Source organism: Pleurodeles waltl, chromosome 6 (assembly GCF_031143425.1).
Source record: "Pleurodeles waltl isolate 20211129_DDA chromosome 6, aPleWal1.hap1.20221129, whole genome shotgun sequence".
Taxonomy (NCBI): domain Eukaryota; kingdom Metazoa; phylum Chordata; class Amphibia; order Caudata; family Salamandridae; genus Pleurodeles; species Pleurodeles waltl.
The window spans coordinates 730,804,305-730,830,817 of NC_090445.1; the positions used below are offsets into that span (position 1 = coordinate 730,804,305).

The 26,513-nt window shown below is 45.3% G+C and overlaps 1 protein-coding gene across 2 annotated transcripts in view; it reads left to right on the top strand.

Moving 5' to 3' along the window:
- The window catches only part of RAB11FIP2 (RAB11 family interacting protein 2), a 104,937-nt gene that overhangs the window by 58,258 nt on the left and 20,166 nt on the right, over positions 1-26,513 (top strand). For both annotated transcript variants that reach the window (XM_069239254.1, XM_069239253.1), the window contains exon 4: positions 6,222-6,321. In XM_069239254.1, the coding sequence (XP_069095355.1) occupies positions 6,222-6,321 (100 nt within the window). The remainder of the gene's footprint in view (positions 1-6,221; positions 6,322-26,513) is intronic.

The window sequence follows — 26,513 nt, forward strand, 5'->3', positions numbered from 1 at the left end:
ACAGGACCTACTGACCTTCAGGAGACAGCTCAAGACCTGGCTGCTCGATCAGTAGCAACCCCCCCCCTCCATCAGCACCTTGAGAACCTCATGGGTGAGTAGTGCACTTTACAAATTATTTGATTGATTGATTGATCCAATGTTCGAAAGAGGTTCCTGGACATGGATATTGGCAGCAGGTTGGCAAAGTGGTAGAGTAAACTCAGCAGCATCACCATCTTGGTGTTGGTGATTCCACCTGCAATGATCGAGGGCTGGGACCTCCAGAATGCACCTATAACCATATAAAGAGAGGGGGTTGGTCAATTGGCTGCTACATGTCCTCCCAATTCATAAATTACTTATCACTTAAAGTGTGGTAGCACAACATAATCAACAGGTTGTTGCCTCAATTAGGTCAACAGACCAAAATCCCACCTCAGGAAATCCAAGGAGTGCTAGATTTTGTTCATAGAGGGAAGTCATTCCTTATGGAAGAGGAGGTCTCACACAGTTAATAGTGTCATGCTTCATCATTGACCACCTCACCCTACCCTGGTAGGACAGTGCCACCAGGGCAGACTCAACCTCTTGGTAAAGCTAAACAAGAGGGAGTTCTTAAAAGCTACTGGACAATGAAGGGGATCCAGATATACTACAAAATACCTTGGGGACTACCGCTATATTGATATTTAACGGTGTTGTCCACAGGTATTATTAAAACAACAGTAAGACGGTACTGCTGCAAATGACTCAACCCGTCTCAAGGAGCCAACATGTTTCTACCCTCACAATGTGCCTGTCCTGGTCTGGGACATTTCTCAGGGCTGCAGATCCCTACCCAGTACAGCGTGCTAACACTGCAACCTATCAATACTTTCATCACAACACGCAAGTCCTACCTGAGTGATAAAAGCTGGTGTAATGACCTGATTAGAATGAAAAAACAAATATGGATAAAATTAACCAATGCTTGTCCCTCCTAACTAGAGAATTCCTTGATCACAACACATGAGAACATGCTAGTGAGAGTCACTTCAATCCAAGTGTAATTTGTGTTCTAGTGCTTAAGACACGCACTCCTGTATTGGGAAGTATATTGTTTACCACTGATACTATATAATCTGCAAGGGGATGAAAGATTAGTGTACGACCTTCATTCATGTGTTCAATCTATCTAGTAGGTAAAAAATGCTAAAGCTAAGTAAAATAGCAATTTCATCTAATAAACTTAAGATGAATGAAATATCCCTTACCTTAAATTATAGGGGATACGTGTAACTGGTCTGGAAAGAGGACAGTGTCCTTTGTAGTCACAGACTATTACAGAGGAAATAATCTAAACAAATGCAAGTTAGATTTGTACTTGTAATAAGGTGTGCTATACCCAGAGGTACATCTTTTTTGTATACAATGATTAACTATCAGACATACTGAACATTACACTGGAAAACTGTTTTATCAAATAATCAAGTAGCCGCATCCAAAGAAGAAAAAGGTGGAACAATTCACATCTTCTGATCAAGTAGAATGCTCTTTTAATGTGTCCACGCACAGAATATGGCGACGGTGGAAGATCACTTAGCGGGACTGATCTCTTGAACTCAAATCCACTGCAAGTACATTCACCTCGCTGTTCAGATCAGCTACCTGGCTGCAAATTTCATCTTGGAAGGAACTCACTGCAGATAAAAACATGTTTACCCTTTGAGACTCACAATCTCTGTACTTTATTCTTTCGTCAGTCCCTTTGGCCCTTGCTATGGCTAAGCCACAGATAACACATTGTAGATTCTCTGCTTTCTGATCAGATGCTGGAGGTGGACGAGGGGTAGCCATCGATCTTCTATGTGGATGGGCATTGGGTTTCATTGTCGTCGTTTTCTCAGAAGATTCTGATTCTTGTTGCGATTGACGGGTTTCTGCAATTTGTTTTACTATTTTTTTTCCAGGCTTTTTTTTTCCATTGTATGCGACTTGTGGCATTTGTTGTTACAATTATAAAATATTTGATCCTCTTCACCCATCAGTTTTAATCTTTTGTGAACTCCATATTGCTGTATTTCTAGAACATCTCAAACTCTCCTACATCCAGCCGCAGTTGATGTTAGCTTTTCTTTTGGATTAGTTTGGCATACAACACATTTTTAATTGTTGAAGGAGTCCTCAGATTTTGTAGTTAGCAACACTTTGTCAGGAGGTAAACATCTTCTCCTACCCCCTGCTTTGCTCATATTTACAAATTTGAATCAACTGAAAACCTGAAACAAAAGCAATATTAAAACAAATAACCAATATTATGGCTAAATACATCATCATAGAGCCGCCATTTTGGAAAATGGCAGAAGGGTTACTCTGAGGAGTTATTTTCTTTCTCTATAAGACTACTTGCCCCCCAAAACCTTTGTTTTGACACCAAGGTGAAATAAATATGTCTCATGCTCCTGAAATATTATCTCATCACTGCAACACATCTGCCATATTTTAAAATGTTGTCCAGAACAAATCGGCTTGGATTAGAAAAGTCTACCAAAGCTAAATTACTTCTCTAATGATCTAAAAACACAAATCAAAAATGAAAATCTCTGGACAACAATTTTATACGGAGGTATATCAGGGGCTGGGGTTACATGTTGTCCCAAGTATCAGATAGTGATGAGATACTTTCATTTGCAACTACCACTGATGAGCATTTGCGGATCTGCTTGGGAATTTAGACCAATATATGCAGATTTACTGCATGGCCTTATCACACATTGGGAGTATATTGTTTCTCCATTGCACCCTGGAACTTTCAGTGTCAAAATTGTATTACCATACTCAGAAGACCAAGGAGAGAACGACAGTGCAGAGGATGACAAAATGGCCGCTCTGGGCTCTGTTTTTTCCATAGGCATTATTCAAGTCCTCACAAGGAAATCCAATAATCCTTTCTCTTTGTCTGGGCCTTTTTCCGGAGACAAGGGAATGGAATGCAGGGTCCCAAAGCACCATTAAACCCTGACTTCATACATATCGACTGCACATGTGCATTTAAATCCTCTTAGACATGCAATGTGCATTGCTTATTTCTCTTCCTCTGAATGGAGTGAATACAATCGGGGTGCAGGAGTGATTGAGCAGGATCAATAATGAATTGTAGAAAGACCCGTGAGAGCTGCTAAGTAATCATAGTGTGAAAACAGGCAGGGTTGGAGATGTAGGGGCCAGGATTCTGAGTGCCTCTGTAAAATGTGTCACCAATTCAAATACTTTTTTGCTTGGATGTTGCAATTTTTTGCGGGTCTTATTTTTTCACACTCAAAGTTTTCTTCAGCCAACTATAAACAGATCAGTGAAAAGGGCCAATAAATCACAGCACATATACATTTTGATGTTTGGGTGTAAAACACAAAAACCTGCATGTAATGGGTGCTAATTAAATTCCAAATTGGTATTTAACAGGTGCGATAAATTTCACATTGATAGAAGGGTACTTGTAATCAAGATCTAAGAGCCTTACCTAGAGGTAGGCAATAAAAGGACAGCAGTCAAAACCAAGCATTTTCAATGCAATAGGTCTCATATTTGCTGGAGTTAGAGCTATTAGCGTGGTAAATGCATAACTGGACTTTTCTTGCCACATAACTTGGTCAACCCTGCCACATAATTTGGTCCTCTCTGCCACATAATTCCAGTGGCCCTGCATATCACTAAAGCACTTCCATTTACTGCAGAGAGTCTTGCCCTGATGACCTTGAACATTTATTAGATATCTTTTAGTACCGTTTTCTTTTAATTTATTTTTAATGTAGGTGATGTGTGAGGCGCTCTTACTGGCATTTTCAGAGAAATGTTGTGTTTGTTTCATGCAGCACCCATAAAAAAGGTTCTTTAAGACCAAAACAGGACCTCACATATGAGAAATGGGAGGGTGTCACTGAGGTTATTTGCAGTGATATTATGAGCTGCTGCTGTGTTACAAGTATTGAAAACACACATCACTATCCCTGAATATTTGATGTAAACACATTAGGAATTTGGACTTATGTGTCTGTGCATTGTCAATGACCTGGCCAAAGAGGGTGAGAAAAAGCTGGAACTGGATCATAAATTTAAATCTGTTAGGAACAGGGGTGCCCAAAATACGTTTGGCACAGGGCCCCCAAAGTCCTTAAGATGCCCCAGGGGAGAACTAGGACAAAAGGATGATAAATGTGGTTGCACAAGTAGTGAAGTGGATTAGGCTGCAGTTGTCAGTAGCTGGGAGAGTTTATCTTATGAAGATGACTCTTCTCCTGAAAAGCATTCGCTAAAGAGTTTTACGACGGACATGGAGCTTTACATGAGGCAAAATTGAGGTATGATGGCTGACATCTCCTCACTGCTGTTAAAAGAAGAAGTTGAAACTGGAGGGCGGCTTTTAATCAACATGACAAGCACTAATCTGTGTGAACACACTTTTTCATCCCACGCTTTCAGTGGCTCGAACATACTATTCTATGGTAAAAATGGCGCACAAGAGGGGCTTAAGGGGCAGCAGGAAGAGAGAGGAATGCAAATTTGTAGGTGTAGTAAGTGGGATAAAGCACAATACTTTGTGAAATTACCAACATTTTTTAAGTCTTCCCAAACAGAGGGAGGGGGAGAGTGTGGATGCGTTTTTGCCTGTGTGTAAAAATGTCTGTTGAAATCCGACAGACATCGCACCATACCCGACTGAAAGCACCTTTCCACGCCACAAAGGATGACAGGGTGTACATTTTAAAGCGACTTCAAGCTCGGCATCTATGTGAATTCTTGGTGCTGGACGATTTATGGCTTAAAACCTTCTCCAAAATCACTGTATTTATTTTGCAGTTTTATATAGCGCAATCTCGAAGAGCAGTAATTGATTATATTACACAAGTGCAGATTAATTTTTTTGAGGGGCACAGGGAGATTAGGTGAATTGCCCAGAATCAAGGGATGGTGAACCGACGCCGATACTCAAACCTTGTTCCCCAGTTACAAAGGGAGCAGCATTGGCGCAACGCCAAATTTGAGACATCGGTTGACTGAGAGCGTTGATTACAGTAGGAACGCTTTGGATAGCATGGACCAAAATAAAACAAAATGAATTTGAAGCATGTAAAATGAAATCAGGAAGAACATGGTTATGTTAGTGCTTTTACACTTATAATATGCTGGCTGAAAAAACCTGCAACATTTACCATTCTAATGTACATGAAGCAGGATGTCCCTAGGTGTCCCTTGGAACCTCTTTTGGTCACATAAGCTACTGCACTGTGCAATCTTGAATTCCACACATCCCCAATGACTTTCAGGCGCCATGCTGAAAAATGAAGAACGGCGCCTATTTTGTGAAAAGTTTTACACTGTGCATTCAGGTTATGAGGGAGGGGAGACAAGCGTAATATGCTTTTTGAAAATAAAGATTGCGCTATATGTTACTCCACGTCCTCATGTAAAGCGCCAAGTCACCACAAAAAAACAGCAGCATGCCTAAAACAAGGAAAAGGAAAAAACAACATTCGGCCAGGCAAAAGAAAAAAATAGCGCGCCACACTAAGCTATATGGCCGATTGTGCATTCATCCAGGTCACAGGGTCAGTCTGCAAGGCGGTAACAAAGCAGCCTCAAGGCGGGACAAACGTGAAGCATTTATCTATGAAATAAAGGGAATTTTGAAAAGCAGGCCAAGGAATGAAGTAAAGTGATGGGCGTGAGATGGGTGTTGTTAAAGCCCACAAGATATGGATTACAACATGTTGAGAGACAGCGCTTGCGCACTGCCTAGGGTCGACCTAAAAATAAACAACCTTCCCATCTTCTCACCTCTTTCATTCCCCACCTCTGTTACATTGTGGGCAGTGTTAGTTTTTTTTTCCTACAGCAGTTGCTGCCAGCTCCGCCGTCTGGGAAAGTTGCACGGGACATCAGAGGAGCCGCCCCTCCAATACTGTTACCCATATTTTTCCCCTCTGGGGCTGCCATGTTGTCAGGAGCTACTTTGGCAATTATATAAACCATATCTGGAAACCGCTTTAAATATAATGGACTGGCCAGCCAAAACCAGACTAATGCCCTACGTAGAAGTTCAAGTGTTAAAGTAAGAAGGCATATGTGCAAGCTATGTGTATATATTTAACAAGCATATGCAAGCCCTTCGTCAAACTATATTTCTAAGTGAATTTGCATTAGCCAAGGTATCCGTTTTGTGGTCAGGGGCTGATATATTTTCTTTTGTTCTTTCTCTGCAGATTTCATTCCAAACCTTCCAGCACTGAGGATTTGGGCACGGCTATGTCGAGTGAGAGACTACGAACCCTACAGCGGCCGCTGCAGGGCCAGAAGGACAAAGTAGGTAGCAGAGTCCATGCAGGGTTTACTCCCACTAGAAAATTCCTTCTTAACCTCTACCTCTATCAGCGTCAATCCTGAGCAGTAAAAACCTGTGCTCATCACAAAAGAGGATAGAATAAAAACTTTCACCATGCCTTGAACCCTCTCAATACGGGCAGAAGGTGGATACGTTTAGACTTTCAGAGGTTCTTAGACATTCTTGGTACGTTGGCGCATAGTGGCGCTTTAACACTGTATCACCTATTGAACGAAACGGTGGTATTGCTATGCAATGGGCTTTGTTTGCAGTGCTAAGACACAGGCTATGCAGAAACAGAAAAGGGTCCAACCACCTATGGCCTTTATTTGTTTTAAGAAAAAAAGAGACCACAGACCATACCCTGCTGCTCTTCAGGATTGAATCAATACTTGTGTTAACTTACAAATACATCATTTGAAAAGAGGAGTCGGTCACATGGTATTCATTCTCACTCCCATCTCAAAACATTCGAATTTATAAGTACAATTATTTTACAAAAAGTAATGTGTATTTACAAGTAAATAAATCTTGTTTACGGCTTTCCCTTTTATATGTAGGGTAATCACCCTGCATGTCCACATTTTATACATAAGAGCTGTGAGTGTTTTTATACTGAATTTCTAAATTCAAGTGGAGTTTTCAAGGTTTTTAGGGCCACCATTTTTTTCAGATTTCCTCTTAATTTGTTCTTTTAGTATTTGCTCACATCTGAACAACTAGTGGTTCAAGGAAATTGATTATGTAACGTATGCTTTTTTTAAACATGATTTCTTTCGATAATCTTAATGTTGTACAAATTTTGGAAGTGGTAATAGTAAAACTGAATACGGAGATACTGTGTGAAAGGTGGACTTGCAATTTCAGCAAACGAGAACCAGCCTTCATATATAACAGCTAAACCACCCATGCACGGGGTCACTTTTATTTCTATAGCAGTTCATCTCATTAACTTGTGATAGAAGAATGCACTGCTGCACATACCATACCTGTTCTATCTATGTGAGTGAAGGAACATTGAACTAGAGATAGGGAGACAGAAAGGAAGTGGGAGAGAACGAAATGGAGAGAGGGTGGGGAGGGGAAAAGGAGAGAGAGATATATAAAAAAACGAGATTATGCCCCCATGCTATTTTATCAGTTGCTTGTCTGGGGGAAACTCAAACAAAGCATGAAGTAACCTCTTCACTATAGAAAGTAGTCTGTATTTGCCATGCTTGTAAAGAATCTGGTTGGCTAAATAATTTTTCAAACACCTACCTGTGACAAATCACATTTAAAATGGTTGCCTCTGATCACACATAGCCCTGACCCTAAGGATTCTGAAAGATGGGCACAATTTAAATGAGTGATTGTATTGAAAGTGAGGATTTCCCATTCACTTCTATGAGAAATCAACTTTATAAAGGGTGATTTATTTTTGGGAAACTCAGTTTAACAGAAATCTAAAATATAAAGAGCCTGGACCATCTTATTTTAAAAACTAGTGGTGATGAATGTTGTGTACCTTTTTTTCTTTTGTTTCTCTTTTACCATGCCTAACTGCAGTGCAGGATCCTCCTCCGTACTGGCTTTGGGGTGGAACCCCAACAACTTTCAGGAGAAACTACACTTGGCCCAAGAGCCATTGGAAGGACTGGTGCTGTCAACGCCACCTCCTGCACATTCCTGGAGAATATTTTGCGTTGCTCTGACCCCCTTGGAGTGTTGTCTTTGAAACATCACATATTTGATAAAACAAGTAGCCTAAACACATGCAGTTTCTGATAATAATGGGCAGATGAGATCTATGGACTGCTCACGCCTCTTTCTGTGCCTATGCAGTCCAGCCAATCTAAGTGGGGCGCCTTCTTATGAGGGTACATTATGATTGATTGGCCAGCCTCAACCATGCACTAGTTGTGAGAGTGTTGATGAAGTGAGAGACAGCAAAGTCTGCAGGCAAGTGCTATGCTTGTCACAATATGCAATAAATGGTTCTTTTGGAATCATGCATAATCTCGTATAACCACTCAATAGATGATCAACACATGTATAACTAAAATACCAAATTTATCATGAGAAACTCAGACATGTGTGGCCCTGTTTTTAATTCATTTGGGGGTCGAAACGTTGCCAAATTTCTAGTTTTGGACCAGCATTTACAAAAATATTGTAGAGCGACAATCCTATTTAAAGACAACTCTTTCCTACCTAACATTGGGCTGCAGACAATAACCTTGTTGCAGGGAGTTTCTGTGTCTTACTAGTAACTTCATCACATTTAATTTCTGGAGCACCTTGTCTACAAAATGTGTTAGATTTTTTAATAAATTTGATTTTTGATTCTTGCACGTATGTATCATGTGAAAACCACAAACATATCTGTGAAGGCCGGGTCTCGTGGCTTGGTGGACTAATGCGTCCACTATAGTGGCCTGTGGTTGACCTCATGGTCACAGGTTCAAATCCTGGCTTGTCCACTCAGCCTTTCATCCAAAATTCTGAGGTCGATAAAATGAGTACCGTTGGGTAACAAAAAACATCTGTTATTCAGTGCCAAGAGGTCTATGGGTGAACGTGTGCTTTACAAATACACCTTATGTTATGTTATGAAGGTATAATGATCAAACCACCGACATAGCTGTGAAAGTAACATTGTTGACTGTACTGCATATATTAGCCAGATTATTAGGAATTCATGGTTGCCCTGTGATTTATCCTAGTGTTTACAGTATGCACCATGCTGATTGGCTGCTGCACTGCACTTTAAACTGTCTCTTTGAGCACAGGAAAGTTCTAGCCCACTGCAGCTTTCCTTAATGGAGATTTTCCCCACCACACAGTCACTGTGAGGTGTTCAAGCCAGTAATGAAAGGAGTTGGGCACATCTGTGGTTGTTGGAGGTACGATTTGTGTGTGCAAGCGTGTGTGTGTATGACTCACTGTGTATGTTGAAGGACGTGTGTCTTAGTTACTGTTGTAATATGAGTGTGTGTATGTGTGTACTCATTGACTACCGCTTTCAGCTAAGTGCCACATGATGGCGCTCCCTTGGGCAAGGATAACAAACAGCAAGGTGATAGACTGAATGCTTGAATTAATCTCAGCCACTGGCGATTAATGGGCCAAACCAAGCCTATGGTTACTTGTTAAGACTGGATTTTTCCAACTCAGGTCGAGCTGAGACTGATTTGTATTTTGTTGGTTTGTGTCTAGAATGGCATAGTGCGAACAAAAACAATGGTTTGGCATAAAGGCTCGAGTAGTTACCCGTGGCTGAGATTCAGTCGAGAATTTCATCCATCATATTTTTGTTTTCCTGTGGTAATGGTGGCCAGGACAAGCATAACAGTGGCTCACCTTGAAATATTATGCGCATCGTTCGTAAAATTATGCAATTTATTTGCTTATTCTGGTCATCAATGGCACTGTAGTATCCTTTGTAGGCACAGAGCTTGCCACCCCTGACACAACGGAGGGGGGGACATTATTAGTTGTCACTGCGGTAGTAATGCCTTGCTCATGGTGGGCACCTCCAGCACAATGATGGCCATACCAGCCAATGGGGAACATGGTACAATTTACACTGACCAAAGATCAGAGCTGAAATTGCTGGCTTCATGAATCAAGAATTGCCATTGTCAGTCCTCAGTGCTGAAAAGTGACCAACAGTCACAAAACAAATATTGAAATACCAAGCATACTTGGTAAAACTGCTGTGTTTCCTAGGAAGGCATATTGTGGGTGTCCCTGGTGTTATGGTGAAGGCATCATGAATTTGAGTCCTTTCAAACTGTGGCCATCCCTAATGTGCAATGTTGATGCATGTCGAACAAAACCTGTGAGGAAACAGTACTTTTTAGATCTTAAGGAAAGTTACAAGCCATGTAAAAATCTGGGATTTGGTGAACCAAAATGTTGTCATTTCAGAAAATGCCATTCGTCACATGTGGGTAATTTGGTTAATTTATGCAGAATGAACGCTGATATTTGAGAGCATAAAGTGTATTCAAAAGACGAAAATCCGTTTTTTAGGAATGTTAATATATTTAGTAGTATATCTTCGGAAGCTGACAAATTGATGCTTGAGGACAAAAATATTGAGTTTCCAGAACGTATTAAAAGACTGATGTATGAGTGATAGTCGATGGTGAGTTAGGGAGATTATATGTTACCAGAGTGTCTGCTCCCCCGGCGGTTATTTCATGAAAAGGCTCGATAAAGCTTTCTTTGATATTACAAGTTATACTGTCTGAGGCCAGCCTGTTAGACTGGTGTACCCTCCATCGGTTCTCTGCAGCTTCAAACTGCTGTCTGATCCCGAGTCTCCTTTACCTATGGAATTATTTAAATGTTTGGATGCGGATATGCTTCCCAATTGTTTTTTTCTGTGAACGGCATGGTGAGCTTTCAGAGGACTTCTGTTCAGGGCCAAAGCCAAACCTTCTATTAGTTAGATATTTCAGGTAGAGTCTTCCCGTGCTGATGCTAGGGTCTTGAGTATATTCTTTGCTGGTTTGTGAGGTATGAACACAGAATTTTCAGTTTTTCAGGAACTTTGTAAATAACTCTGCTTCAAACATATTCACATTTTTCCTAACAAAAAGGTTAATTCATTCAATCACTGGATATTATTCTGGGTTGAGGTTTCATAGCCCTGCAACCATAGAAAACTAGACCACATGACCTCAGGAGCACTCAAGATAGAGCTGATATGCTTGTTATCAATGTGCTTTGCTAGACTGCAAATCCACGAAACCTTTCAAGATGGCATCACTTCACTTCAAAACTTGGCCCAAGTCCTGAACAGATTCGGTAACCTCCACTTCGATTGAGATTTTGGAGCGTGAATTTAAGAGACGCAACCAATATTTAGTTAAGGATTATTGCAGGGGATATTATCTCATATTATCTCATCACATCCTGAGTTCCTATCACTGTCCAAGTGCAGAGTCTAGTTGCCTGTATTGTCTGATCTTTGCTTGCCACTAGAGTAAAACAAGTTGGCAGATGGCCTTAACAGCATCACTATGGGCCCCATGCTGAGTGCACTGGAAATTGACCTAGTAATCCGATCTCCCCTAGTAAATTATATCAGGGGCTTTGATAACTTTGGCAGTGCAAGGGGTGGGTTGCAAAGTACAGTTAGTGGGATGAGGGTCCCCTTAGAAATGAGGAATACTCAGAGGATCAGTAATTCCACAGCGTCTAGAACTCTAGGTTCGATGGCATCTGTCGCTGTAGATACGCATGTTTTGCAATAGCTCGCCATCTGGTGTTGGGCCGGAGTGTTACAAGTTGTTTTTCTTCGAAGAAGTCTTTCGAGTCACGGGACCGAGTGACTCCTCCTTTTGTCTCCATTGCGCATGGGCGTCGACTCCATCTTCGATTGTTTTTTTTCCGCCATCGGGTTCGGACGTGTTCCTGTCGCTCCGAGTTTCGGAACGGAAAGATAGCTAATTTCAGAAGATTTTCGTCGGTATTGTTGCGTTCGGGATCGGCGTAGTTAGATTCAACACCGCATCGAAGATCGAAGAGCTCCGGTGCCCTTCGGGGTAGTTTTTCGATCCCCCGTCGGGGCCTGGTCGGCCCGACCGCGTGCTGAAGAACGCCGATGGAACGGACCCCGTTCCGTTTCTGCCCCAAATGCCACAATAAATACCCCTATACAGACCAACACTTGGTCTGTAACCTGTGCCTGTCACCTGAGCACAGTGAAGACACCTGCGAGGCCTGTCGTGCGTTCCGGTCCCGAAAAACACTCCGAGACCGTCGAGCCAGAAGACTTCAGATGGCGTCCGCGCCGACAGCCCACCGAGAGTTCGAGGAACAAGAAGAGGAAGGTACCTTCTCGATCCAAGAATCGGACTCCGAAGGATTCGACGATACACAAACCGTGAGTAACACGTCGAAAACCACACAGAGGAAGATTTACAAGGCCCAGGGGACGCCACTGCCATCAGGCCATGGCTCCACCCATAAATTCGGTGACCGACCGTCGGCACCGAAAAAGGCCCAAACAGTGCCGAGATCGTCCGACTCCGGTCGATTCACCGGCACGCAGCCTTCTCGGGACCGAGAAAGTGCTGGAGACAAGCCTCGACACCGAGATGCCGGTGTGGACACGGCTCGACGCCGAGACAGCGGCACCGAAGAAGATCGACGCCGAGAGGTTTCGGCCCCGAAAAAGAAAAAAGTCACCTCGGAGCCGAAAAAACACGCAGACAGGGTTTCGGTGCCGAAACAAACTGCAAGCGACCCAGCTTCAGGCTCTTATACAGAAGAGCACTCGCTAACCTCCCAAATGCAAAAGCATAGGTTTGAGGAAGAGCTACAATCAACTGATGTAGACCAAGTTACCTACCGCACTGGAATTATGAGGCCATGTGTAATGAGGACCTATGTGGTATTTATTCTTTGCTTTTATTCTGCCCTGGAGTGAAAGTTGAAAAGGTTCATCTGATAAAGACTTCTAGCTGCAAATTCCTTTTCCTAAAATATTCCCCAGGAGCCAAGACTGGATCTGGAAATTTTTTGAGCAGTCCCCTTGCGTGCCAGTAGGTGGCATCATTCAGATTCATCTGGTGTCATCAGTGCTGTCTGCATTGAAAGTTGCGTCCACAGTGCCCGTATAGGCGCCATCCCAGTATGTTGATCTCAGCTCCTTCTTTTCTGCGCCATCAACACAGATCCAGATGAGCTCCCCTCAGTCAATTTTTGAGTTAACTTTTTGACCATTTTGTTAAAGTCGAACTGTGTGCCTTTTTCCACCTATTTTTGGACTATGTCCCAGAAGAAACTGACTGGTTTCAAGCCTTGTGGTGCTAGTATCCGGCAATTTTCTCTAATAGACCCACACTTGGCGTGTCTATGGTGCCTCGAACAGGACAATGACTCTAAGGCATGTGCGGATTGCATGACCATGAATTCCAAGGTCATCCTCCAGTGGGGCATGAAACTTATGGCCATGCACCATGCAACTCTGCATCGCTCCAGGTCCCGTTCACAGGGGAGGTCCTGGGACCAATCTCAAGAGTCGCTTGGGCACTTAATTGGTGGCAGGATTTGGCACCACCTGCTCCAATGGCAGGAAATTACTTTGGGCAAATGAGTGCTAAAGGTTGTCTAGTGGGGCTATGCTCTTCCTTTCCAACAGACCCCCCCATCGATGCCCTTGTGCCCCGTTCAGCTAACATAGGACCACCTTTCGGTTTTCAACAGGAAATACTGACTCTTCTGCGCAAAGAAGCCATCGAGAGGGTGCCAATATGAGAAGTAGGTCATGGTTGCTATTCTCGCTCCTTTCTTGTGCCAAAAAAGGATGGACGACTCTGTCCTATCCTAGACCAATGCTTTATTAATTACTGCCTAGAAATGGAAAAATTCAAGATGCTCACCTAGGCTTAGACCTAGGTCTCAACCCTGGAGACTGGATTGTAGTGATATTCCCATCCTACAAGCCCACAGATGTTACCTGTGGTTCACTGTAGGTCAAGAGCATTATTAGTTTGCTCTCCTCCCCTCTGGCCTACCAGCGCCCCCTGGGTGTTCACCAAGGTGATGGCAGTGGTTGCAGCACATATGCAGAAGTCAGGGATTCCAGTCTTCCCCTACCTTGATGACTGACTTTTGAAGGATGGGATCGCCCCAGGCAGTTGTCTCCCACCTCTAGGCTACGGCAGATCTCCTGCATTCGCTGGGGTTCACCATCAACATTCCAACGGCACACTTGGCTCCTTCTCAGACTCCTTTCATCTGAGCTATTCTGGATACAGTGAAGTTTCTGCCTTGTCCTCCGGAACATCAAGTCCAGGATATTCGGACTTTGATACTGATGTTTCAGCCTATAACCAGGATTGCAGTGAAACAGATTCTGAGGCTGCTGGGTTTTGTAGCATCCTGTGGTAAATCATGCCTGTTGGCATATGTGGGCTCTGCAGTGGAATCTGAAGTCCCAGTGGGCACAGCATAAGGGAAATCTCTCCAATGTGGTCCAGATATCGAAGGGAACTGCAAAAGATCTCTAGTGGTGGCTCAGGATCTTCCATTCGGTCAGTGGCAGAAACCTCTCACTTTCCCATCCATAGCTCACTATAGTGACAGATGCATCGCTTCTGGGTTCGGCGACGATCTGGGAGAGGTGGAGATCAAAGGACCCTTGTCTCTGGCGGAATCTCTGCTCCATTGTAACTGAGGGTGATTTGACTGGCATTGAAAGCCTTCTTCCATCAAAGGAAGGCTGGCTAGGCTGTTCACAGACAACACAACTGAAATGTGGTCTCACAACAAACAGGGTAGGGTGCAGTCTTGGACCCTATTTCTAGAGGCCCTGCGTCTCTAGACATGGCTGGAACGTCAGTGCAATTTCCTGGTGGTTCAACATCTGGTGGGCTCCCTCAACGCCAGAGCAGATGAACTCAGCTGTCGATGCCTCACAGATCAGAAATGGTGTCTCCATCTGGAAGTTGTGCTAGGTCTCTTCAAAGACTGGAGCAAACGTTGTTTAGATTTATCCGCTACCACAGAGATTAAGGCGACTTTCGCTCAGAGATGCATTGCATCAAGTGGAGCTCTGGACTCCTGCACGCCTTTCTGCCAATACCCCGCCTGTCCAGAGTTCTCAAGATCAGGAATGACCCGGCCCAAGCCATCTTTGTAGCTCCCGATTGGGCAAGGAGAGTCTGGAATCCCGAACTCCTGAGCATGAGCATCTGTCCTCTGATCAGGCTGCCCTTTCGGGATGATCTCTTGTCACAGCCAGAGGACAGAGTATTTGACCTGAATCAGAACAATCTCCGTCTACATGAGTGGAGATTGAGCTGCAATAGTTGAGGGTATTTGACCTACCTCCTGAAGTGGGTGATGTCATCCTGGCAGCCAGACATCCCTCCACGAAAACGATTTATGCATGATGATGGGACCAGTTTTTGGCTTGGTGTGTTACCAAATCCATTGATCCTGTCTGCACCCTTGTCTAAAGTCCTTTTGTTTGCCTTATTGTTTGCTAATCAAGGCCTTGCCATGGGGAGCAGTTAAAGGGCACCTTTCCGCCATTCCAGCTTTCCTACGGTTACTGTATCAACCCTCCCTGTTGATGTCACCTGTTGTGACTCATTTCCTGAAAGGTTTACAGCACGTTTTCCCCCCCCCCATCGCCTTTCATCATGCCCCAATATGATCTGAATGTAATTCTCACCTTTTTTAACGTGTTCGCCATTTGAGCCCATACACAGCTACCCTCTCTAACGGCTTATCATCAAAACAGTCTTCCTTGTGGCTATAACATCTGCAATAGGGGGTTCGCAAATTACAGGTGCTTTCCTTTCACCTCAGACACAAACCTTTTCCTGGATACGCTGATCCTTAGGACCCGTGCCTCCTCTTAGCCAAAAGTGGTCACACTTTTTAATGTCACACAGAACGTCACACTGTCTTATTTCTTCACCACAGCTCATCATACCAACGAAAAAGTGAGACTCAGCCACCTGAATCCACTAAGAGCATTGTCGTTCTGCATCGATCATGCAAAAGACTTCTGGGTGGCGATCATCTCTTTGTTGGATTTGTGGGTGCGAATAAATGAAAGGCAATCCATAAGAGAACCAACTCCAGATTGATTGTCCTCTGTACCAAAATAGGGTACATAGTGGGCACACAACAACCCCCTGAGGGGTTAGGAGCTCATTCCACCAGAGCTAAAGCTGCGACCACTGTGCTAGCTCCAGAAGTCGCAGTCCTGGACATCTGTCAAGCGGCCTTATGGGCATTCCTACAAACATCTGCCAAACATTACTACTTAGGGAGTCAGGTCCGGCGGGTTAGGCATTTCGCCCGTTTGGTCCTCCTGGACTTTTTAGTGTAACAGCCTGCAGACCCATCTATGGGGAGAGATTGCGTTGGTATCTATTCTAAGGTAAGGAATCTGCAGCTAGCTCTATCAGATGAATAAGTTACTTGCCTTAGGTAACTCCTTATCTGGTAGAGACTCTGTCTAGCCGCAGAGGCCTTGCCAACCTTCTCATCTTCCTCGCTCTGCAAACTGTATTTCTCACAGCAAAGAGATCCTTCAGCATCTCACCTTGGCACATTGGTCATTCCATTCAGTTTGGCTCCGTGTTTCTGGTGTTGAAAGACCATCATGAACTGAGTTCAGCGTGCTGGGGTGGCACCTAATTAGGAACTGCTCATGTTGCTTTTGATGCAAGAGATGCCACGCAGAGTTGAATAATGCCACTTAATGTCATGCAAGAGGACTGGTCTAAACAATTTCTAGATCTAGTCTGATGCCTGGAGAATATTCTAAGGAATCTGTGGCTAAATAGTCTCTACCAGACAAGGCATTACTGAAGGTAAGTAGTTTGTTCTTTAGAATGAGTCTTCTGAAAAAGCATTGATCAACATAGGCCAACTTACATGGAAGCCAGGGAAATTCTTAACAGTCACTTTGTATGAAATGTGGAGAAAGCTGCTGTGGAGTCTGGTATTCTAAGTTAAGCTCCCTTCCCGCTACTGGGTTCTGTCAGGTGGGAACTCTTCTGAAGCAATCCTCAAAGTCACACCATATCCTGAGCCAGACCTCTGAGTAAAGTCCTTCTGGAAGCTGTCTCTTTGACTTAGTCTCACTGAGAGCCAGCCTCAGGCTTTGCACTTTTTGCCCACTGGCTGTTGGTGTTAGGCCTTACTTCTTTAGGATGTCATGCCAGACACACCTCTAAATAGTCTGTCAGTGCAGTGATTGAGGCCTTCTCTCCAGCCAACCTTCCTGCTAGATATTCTGGGGTCCAGGCTTCTTAGTGACGTCCTCAGCTTCGTCGAACGTCTGAGCTAGGTCTTCCCACCAAACAAGCTTCATTCAGGGTAGGGTAGGCTTCCGAGCAAAAATGGACCTCCGACTCGGAAGTTTCCATCAGGCGTGTCCTGGGTTAGGCTTTCCTGTGTGCTGGGCTTTTAGTTGTGCTTTCTTGGTGCCCATGCCTCCGATGTACATGATCCCTGTGAACCTGGTTTCGGTTATTGCGTTGCATGAGCTAGGACTCCGAGTTAGCCTCAGCTTTCATGTCAGCGGCGCCTTCAAGATGGGCATTTGTGACAGCAGGGTCGCTGTTTTAATTGAGCTCTCCACGTGAGGTACAGAGGTTGTTCCCACACTTTCACACAACCTGTTTCCTTTCTTTTTTTTTGGTTTTCGCATTTACCAATTAGGCCTCTCTCGCCTTGCTGTTCTGGTGCCAACACCTGTCTGGGCGCGCGGGCAGGAGCAGCAGCCAGTTGAAAGGGCACGGTGATCCGTTGGCAGCCTAATTAAAGAACTCGGATAGAAGATAAAAGACGGGGGGCGTAAGATGTGAGAGTAACCGGCATAATATTCCCGGAGCCAGTGCTCCTCATTAGCGCGCCAGCGAGCTGAGTGTGCCAAAGCCAGTCGTCGCTAGTTACCTACTGTGCCAATCTGTACCAGCCGGTCCTGGGCTACGTGAGCAACCGCCTCCTGCAAGCACACTGCAGCCCCCGTTTCGCCTCCCAGATTCCCCCATGTAATATCCAATTATCTGGCAGTAAGAGCAGGAGTCCCCGATTCTAGCTTGCCATCCCCATTGATATACAGGTTAATCTTCGGCTAGTTTGTGTTTTCTCTGCACCTTTCTTACTCAGCTATCCGGGTTATTTAGAAATATGTTTTAGGGACGAATTCCTCCCCCCCCCTCCCATCACACCTCCTTGTATTACGCGCTATGCCGGTTTTCATGCATTTGCTTTCCTCGTTGCAACAGCAGCATCTATCGTCTGCCTCAGATAGAGACATCTTAAGGGTTTTGCGGACCATGGGTCAAATGTATTTTGGGGCCCCCTTTCAGAACAACTCTGATTTTATGATCTAATTTCAGCACTTCTGTGCCCTCTTCTGTCTGTAATCGACTCCCACACATCATCCACATTGAAATACATTTAAGGAATATGGTATTCAAAGCAATCCGTTTAAGAAATAAAAAAGGTCACCTGGGCAATACTCTGCAGAACAGAGGAGAATCTAAAATGACCCCCCACCTCCCCGAAGGGTGGGGCAGTGGGGCAAATACCACTTTGCCCATACCTTAAAACATCTATGGCCTCAGACCTCTTCAGGAGGTCGCGGTTATAATGAATTTTGCTCCACGCTCTGTTCACGTGCCACCTGAAACACTGACCCCAGTGCTGGACAATGAAGCATACCATCCCTCTCACGAGAGTTCTACTAGCTGTGCTTGGTGGCCAGATGCTTGGAAGTGAGGATTTGATGCTCATCATGTGACCAGTTATCGTCCGATCCCGAACATTCCAGTTTTTTAAGGCTTGATGTGTCCACCCTAAGTGAGACACCCATTTACATCTCTTCCTTCTGAAAGGGGCAGGCCGAGTTTCACACAAACACATGCAGCCTTTAGCAACCGGGTGTCTCCGATGAGGTGATCTCCAGGTCCAGAGTAGGATCTGGAAGTGAGTATAAGGTTCCTGTATTCTTCCCACTAGCCCCCTCATTGGGCCTGTCTTTTAATGTTGCTTGGCCGGCTCTTGGAAGGATAACTTAGGACAGGTCACACCTTGGTTCCTACCACCACTCCCTCTGCTGAGTGCTGCATTGAAAGCTCCAAGAAACTATTGGGGGCAACGTTTCTCACTTATAGGCTCAGTAGTAGTTTACACTTTATAAAATAAATCCAGTGATCACCAGGAGTCACCTGGAATGAAGTAAATGTACGCACTTAGTTATTATATGACTTTTAATAATGTCGCCCCCCCCCCCCCCCCCCGTTGCTAACACTCTAAAGATATAAACATACATGCTCAGGGTCGCAGAGCTTGATCAAGTGGCCTACCAGCATCGGAACTCGGGCCTTTCAGTCCCGAATCGGGGCAGGTCCGTCTCCGTTGCTATATCACACTGCCACTTGGAGGAAGGCTTGGCGGGTTTGTCCCTGACCTGCCCTGTTAAACTTTGTTTAGTCCAGTGGAATGGGTGATGTGAGGTGGCTGCTTTCAGTGTGATGGCGCCCTGGGATTTGTAGTTTCCCTTCTTTCTTTTGCACTTAGGATCATTTAAAACAATTTTGTCGTGATAAGCGTTTAGTGGAAAATAAGTCAAGGAGAACTTCGAGTTCAGTGACCGTGGCCAGTCGATAGCGCACGTGCAAGCCTTGCCCTGCCTGGCCTCTCACTTATCAAGAGATCTAGCTTGAAGGGTCGCTGCCCCCACTCCACCACGTCTCAATTCCACCTGGTTAGATATTGGAGCAGGTAATTCATCCGGACCCATTTCTTTCCCAGCTTCTTTAATTGGCCTCTCCCGATTATAGACTGCAGCTCCGTGGCTCACCGAAATCTTTTTTACCCTGCCCACTCTGCCTAACTTCTGAATGCCCCCTTGTCTGCTGGGATGTTATCAACCTCCCGCTCTATTGGGGCATAGGTGAGGTATCCCCCAACCCATGCTGCTGTATCTGGCCCCTGCCTTTCACCTGTGCCTTGTTTTAGTCAAAGCACTGTCCCTCTACCATGAAAGTGCGGATTGGCCCATAATGAGAATCGTGAGAGCTCCCGACAAGCCATGCACCTGTGATCATACGTGTGTGTGATGCAGTCTATCCCAGCACAACTAGCCGCAAGGATCTTTCTAGATACTCTCAGGACGAGCTAGCAATGCCACTCCTTACCAGAGGAACCCTTCTCCTCAGCTCTTGACGTTCCTTTATTTTATTACGGGAGGAGGTTGTGAAGCAGTGCATTCCTACAATGTGATGCGTTTATATTTAGCGCCAGTGGCCCGCCAAGGACAAGCCTGTCTGCGCTTGGACCGTGCCCAGTGCCAGGACCCCTGGACCTACTAACCGACTACCCTACACTCTCGACAAGATCCGAAACCTTAGGCCAAGGACCCAGAACATCCACTGCTGCATTGCCTCGCCGCAGTCCACTAAAGGACCCTTCTCCTGCTACTTTACGGACTCCTGACAGCAAACCTCAACTCCACTCCTATTCAACGCCAGATCCCTCTGCAAGCACGACATAGAGATCTGCGACACCATCACCACACTCGCCCCAGACATAATATTCATCACCAAAGCCTAGCTCACCCCCGCTTCGACTCCAGATATCACCACCGCAATCCCCCCTGGATACAAGATCATCCATCGCAACCTCCCCAATAGTAACAACGGAGGTATCGCCGTCATCCACAAGGACTCCCTCCACTGCTCTGCCTCAACAACACTACATCGATCATGGAACACCTCATTTTTCAGATAAAACCCAACGCCAACACCATCATTAGAGGTACCCTTGCCTACAAGACCCCCTGTCCCCTGCTAAACTTCTGCAATCTCATCCCAGACTTCATCGCTCCCTGGCAATTGACTCTAACCTCTTCATCTTCCTAGGGGACCTGAACTTCCACCTTGAGGACCCCAACAATGCCGACTCCTCATCCCTCCTCAAAGGCTTGAACACTATCAGCCTCTTTTAGTTGATCACTGCCCCACCCACACTGCCGGACACATCCTGGACCCATTTTCTCCACAAGCAACAAAAACAAATTTTCTCACACCACTGAAGTGACATGGACCAAGCACCACATCGTACACTTCACCATCGACAGACTGCACAACGCCCCTACCAGGCCCCACGCCACAACTGGAGCAAAGTCACAGAAACCCCCTGGATTACCGTCCTCAAGAACACCAGACCAGTCCCCCCAGACACCCTCGAACTCTGCACATGAAACCTCTGTGACTGGCTCACGTCCGCCGCCGACACTGTCGCGCCCTCCCCCAAAAAGCAAAACCAGCAATATAATAACCAATTAAGCAATACGGTAGACCCAAAGAGTTCAGACCTTCAAACGCCACTGCAGGCAACTAGAGAGACACTGGTGCGAAAAGAAGACCTCCACCAACCACAAAATCTTCAAGGCTACTCTCAAAACCTACCATCACCGACTCCGGGAGACCAAGAAGGAAGCTCTCACCACTCGCATCGAAGGCTGCACCAGCCGCGCCAAAGAACTCTTCAGCATAGTTTGAGAACTCTCCTGACCTGCTGCATCTGAAAACACAATCCACCCCTCCCAAGCCCTTTGCAATAAACTATTGCCAACATTTACAGCAACTTCGATCCCCAACCTACTAGCCTTCACACCCCCACTTGATCACTGAGTGGAAGTAACTCTCCACCGAAGACACCATTGTCATAACTACCTCTATCCGCTCCGTATCCCCCCACAGATCCCTGCCTGCACCACCTCTCCAAGATAGGAAAGGAAGTAATCAGAGCACCACTCACAGAAATCCAAAGCACCTCCATCACCACAGCCACTGTGCCTGATGCCTCGAAACATGCTGAGGTCAAGCTCCTCTGGAAGAAACCCTCACTGACTCTCAACGAACTCAAAAATTATCAGCCCATCTCTCTCCTCCCGTTCCCCGCCAGAGTCCTGGAAAAAGTCATCAACTGACAGCTAACGGAGTACCTCGAACTCCACAACCTACTAGACCCATCCTAGTACGGCTTCCATCCAAACCACAGCCCTGAGACCGCCCTAATCGTGGCCACCGACGATGTCCGACCCCTCCTCAACCTTGGAGGATTGGCCGCTGTCATCTTTATCGACCTATCTGCAGCCTTCAACACTGTCTCACACCACACTCTTGTCACCAGACTGCACAACATTGGTTTCCAAAACAGCACACTCATTTGGATTTCCTCCTTCCTATCTGGCCGCACACAGAGGATTTGCCTCCCACCATACAGCTCCTCCACAAAGACATCATCTGCAGCATTCCACACTGAGTCTCACCCTCTTCAACACCTACATTACTTCTCTGGCCAGCATCACACGCACCCACGGTCTCAACATTGTCTCCTACACTGACAACACCCAGCTCATCCTCTCCCTGACTGACAACACCACCACTGCACCAGTTTCCAAAACACCATGACGGACATCACTGCCTGGATGAGAACCAACTGCCTCAAGCTCATTTCAGATAAAACAGAGATCCTCCTCTTCGGTAACAAGCCTTCCCCCTGGGATGACTCTTGGTGGCCCAATGCCCTCGGACCCCCACCAGCTCCTTCCACCCACGCACGCAACCTAGGAATCATACTGGACACTCAGCTGATCATGAAACAACAGATCATTGCTGTCTCCCCAAATCCACTTTCACATCCTCCGCATGCTCTGCAAGATCTTCCGTTGGATACCCATCCTCACAAGGAAAACAGTCACTCAAGCCCTCATCGCCAGCCGCCTTGACTATGACAACACACTATATGCTGGAACCACGAAGCAGCTCTTAAACCGTTCCAAACCTTCCAAAACGCCTCTGCAAGGCTCATTCTTGTCCTCCCCATAAGAACCAGCATCACTCCACACCTCAGAACCCTCCATTGTCTCCCTGTACAGCACAGATGCCTATTCAAGATCCTCACACATGCATACAAATCCCTTTACAACACCGGACCTGCCTATCACAACAACTGCCTAACATTTTACCGACCTTCCAGAGAACTCCGCTCAGCTACCCTTGCCAAGGCCCTCGTCCCACACATCCACTGTGAGCGCTTCGTAGGACGATCATTCTCCCACCTCGCTGCCAAAGCCTGGAACAACCTCCCCCTGCACACATCCCCTTCACTCACGGACTTCAGAAAGCAGCTCAAGACCTGGCTTTTCGACCACCACCCTCAGTCGAGCCAACACACCAGCCCCATACCAGCACCTGGAGACCCCTCGGGGTGACAAATTAGCGCTCTACAAGAACTGATTGAATTTCAGGTGCGTGGATGTCTGCTTAGAAAAATGCTAAGAAAGAAGTAGCATACGGGTAATCAACTAATCTTATGACTCCTCAATGACATCACTGGGTTACCCCCCCTGAATTGGGCATTGGACATCCAAAACCTGTTGTTTACTACTGAGGGTCTAGAGTCTAGCTGAAGGACACAGGGCACGAAACTACTGAGTGTAGATGTAGCGCTCACTAGATCAATCTCGGGTTGCATGGCAGATGCAGTATAAGGGCATCCAGAGATCATATATACGCTGCTACGGATGTACTAATCATCACAGTAAAAATGTAGTTATTTAGCATTCACAGAATCCCTGTGCCAATAATATTAGGAAGGTAGGGGTTCCATTTGTGAATCCCTCCAATGGCTTGGGAATGGAATAATAGAGGAGAACTGCAAGGGACAACAGACCTCTGTCTAACCATGTGTTCACATTTGCAGAATGCCGACATGACAGCCTATGACTTTTAAAAGGGCAGTAGCTGCAATGTCTACAGACATAGCCTGTGTCCTTTAAAAGGACAGTGGCTGCAGTGTCTGCAAACATAACAACCTATGTCCTTTAACCCCTTCCCTGCCAGGCCTTTTCCCCCCTCAGGTGCCGGGCCTTTTTTTGGGGCAGTTAGCGCTCACGCCCTCAGAACAATTTGTCCACATAAGCTACCCATGCAAAATTTGCTTCCTTTTTCTATAACATCCTGGGGATTCTAGAGGTTCCCAGAGTTTGTGGGCTCCCCTGGAGCAGACCTAGAAATTAGCCAACATACAGCAAACATTTTGTTTAAAAAAAAAAAAATAAAAAAAAAAAACAATGGGAAAAAACGGCTGTAGAAGAAGGCTTCTGGTTTCTTCCCTGAAAATGATATCAACAAAGGGTTTGCAGTGCTAAAATCACCATCTTCCCAGGTTTCAGGAACAGGCAGACTTGAATCAGAAAACCACATTTTCAACAAAATTTTTGGCATTTTACTGGGACATACCCCATTTTTACTATTTTTTTGTGCTTTTAGCTTCCTTCCAGTTAGTGACAGAAATGGGTGTGAAACCAATGCTGGATCCTGGAAAACCAAACATTTCTGAAACGTGGACAGAATTCTGAATTCAGCAAGGGGTCATTTGTGTAGATCCTACAAGGTTGTCCTTCAGAAAATAACAGCTAAAATAAAATAATACTGAACTTGAGGTGAAAAAAAGCCAGGACTATCCACGTTTTACTCTCTAACTTTTTTCTGCCAGGTCAGATTTTCAAAAGTAATATACCGTAACGTCTGCTGGACTCTTCTGGTTGCAGGGATATATTAGGCTTGTAGGTGCATCAAGAACCTTCAGTACCAAGAACCAATAAATGAGGTGCACCTTGCAATTTTTGTATTTCCAAAATAGGCACTAGTTAAGGTGTTGAGAAGCAGTGATTATTTGCACATCTCTGAATTCCAGGGTCCCCATACTAGCATGTGAATTAGAGGGCATTTCTCAAACAGAAGTCTTTTTTACACACTGTCTTACATTTCGAAGGTAAAAATGTAGAAAAAGACAAGGGGCAAAAACACTTGTTCTTCTATTCTGTGATCCTCCAGGTTCCCTGATAAAAATGGTACCTCACTTGTGTGGTAGGCCTAATGCCTGCGTCAGGAAACACAACATGGACACATCACATTTTCCTAAAGAAAACTGACCTGTTTTTTGCAAAGTGCCAAGCTGTGGATTTTGGCCTCTAGCTCAGCCGGCACCTAGGAAAACCTACCAAACCTAGACATTTCTAAAAACTAGACACCTAGGGAAATCTAGAATGGGGTGACTAGTGGGGCTCTCACCAGGTTGTTACCCAGAATCCTTTGCAAACCTCCAAATTTGGCAAAAAACACTTTTTCCTCACATTTCGGTGATGGGAAGTTCTGGAATCTGAGGGGAGCCACAGACTTCCTTCTACCCAGCATTCCCCCAAGTCTCCTGATAAAAATGGTACCTCACTTGTGTGGGTAGGCCTAGTGCCCCCAACAGGAAATGTCTCAAAACACAATGTGGACACAGCACATTTTCCTAGAGAAAACTGACCTGTTTTTTGGAAAGTGCCTAGCTGTGGATTTTTGCCTCTAGCTCAGCCAGCACCTAGGCAAATCTACTAAACCTGGACAAACAAAACTAGACACCTAGGGGAATTCAGAATGGGGTGACTTGTGGGGCTTTCACCAGGTTCTGTTATCTAGAATCCTTTGTAAACCTCAAAATTTGGCAAAAAGAACACCTTTTCCTCATATTTCAGTGATGGAGAGTTCTGGAATCTATGAGGAGCCACAAATTTCCTTCCACGAAGCGTTCCCACAAGTCTTCCGATACAAATGGTACCTCACTTGTGTGGATAGGTCTAGTGACCGCGACAGGAAATGTCCCAAAACACAACGTGGACACAGCACATTTTCGTAGAGAAAACTGACCTGTTTTTCGGAAAGTGCCAAGCTGTGGATATTGGCCTCTAGCTCAGCCGGCACCTGGGAAAACCTACCAAACCTGTATATTTTTAAAAACTAGACACCTAGGGGAATTCAGAATAGGATGACTTGTGGGGCTTTCACCAGGTTGTGTTACCCAGAATCCTTTGCAAACCTCAAGATTTGGCAAAAAAACACCTTTTCCTCGCATTTCGGTGATAAAAAGTTCTGGAATGTAAGAGGAGCCACAAATTTCCTTCCACCCAGCGTTCCCCCAAGTCTGCCAATAAAAATGGTACCTCACTTGTGTGGGTAGGCCTAGTGCCCGCGACAGGAAATGCCCCAAAACACAATGTGGGCACATCAAAATGATCTATTAAAAAACTACCTGTTTTTGCAGGGGGTATGGGCACCTGTGTTTTTTAGGGAAACCCACCAAACCAAGACATTTTTTAAAACTAGACACCCGGAGGAGTCCAGAGAGGTGTGGCTTGTGTGGATCCCCCAACCTTTTATGGGGAGCGTGCAGCAGTCCCTAGGGCTGCTGTCTCCTCTCCCGATGAGCAGAATTCACAAGGTGGAAGCTGTCCAACACCAGATACTACCTTCTTTGAGGTTGTGCAGTCACAAACCGATGATTTATTATTATCTGCGAGGAAGAGGGGCGTCTCTCTCACCCCGACTTCCTACCAAATCTAAAGGAGATGCAGCGTTTACATTTTAAGTTGAAAAGAACTCGTCAGCTAGACTCCTCCTCATCCTCCCGCACAGAACTCACATTGCACCTCATCTCAGGAGCTCCAATGGCTCCTGATATAGAAACGTGCTCATTTCAAACTCTGCACACACACACATTTAAGGCACAACACAGCTTAGGCCCCATTTACCGGAACAGTCACATCTGATTCCACCAACCACCAAGACACCTCTGCTCCCCAGAA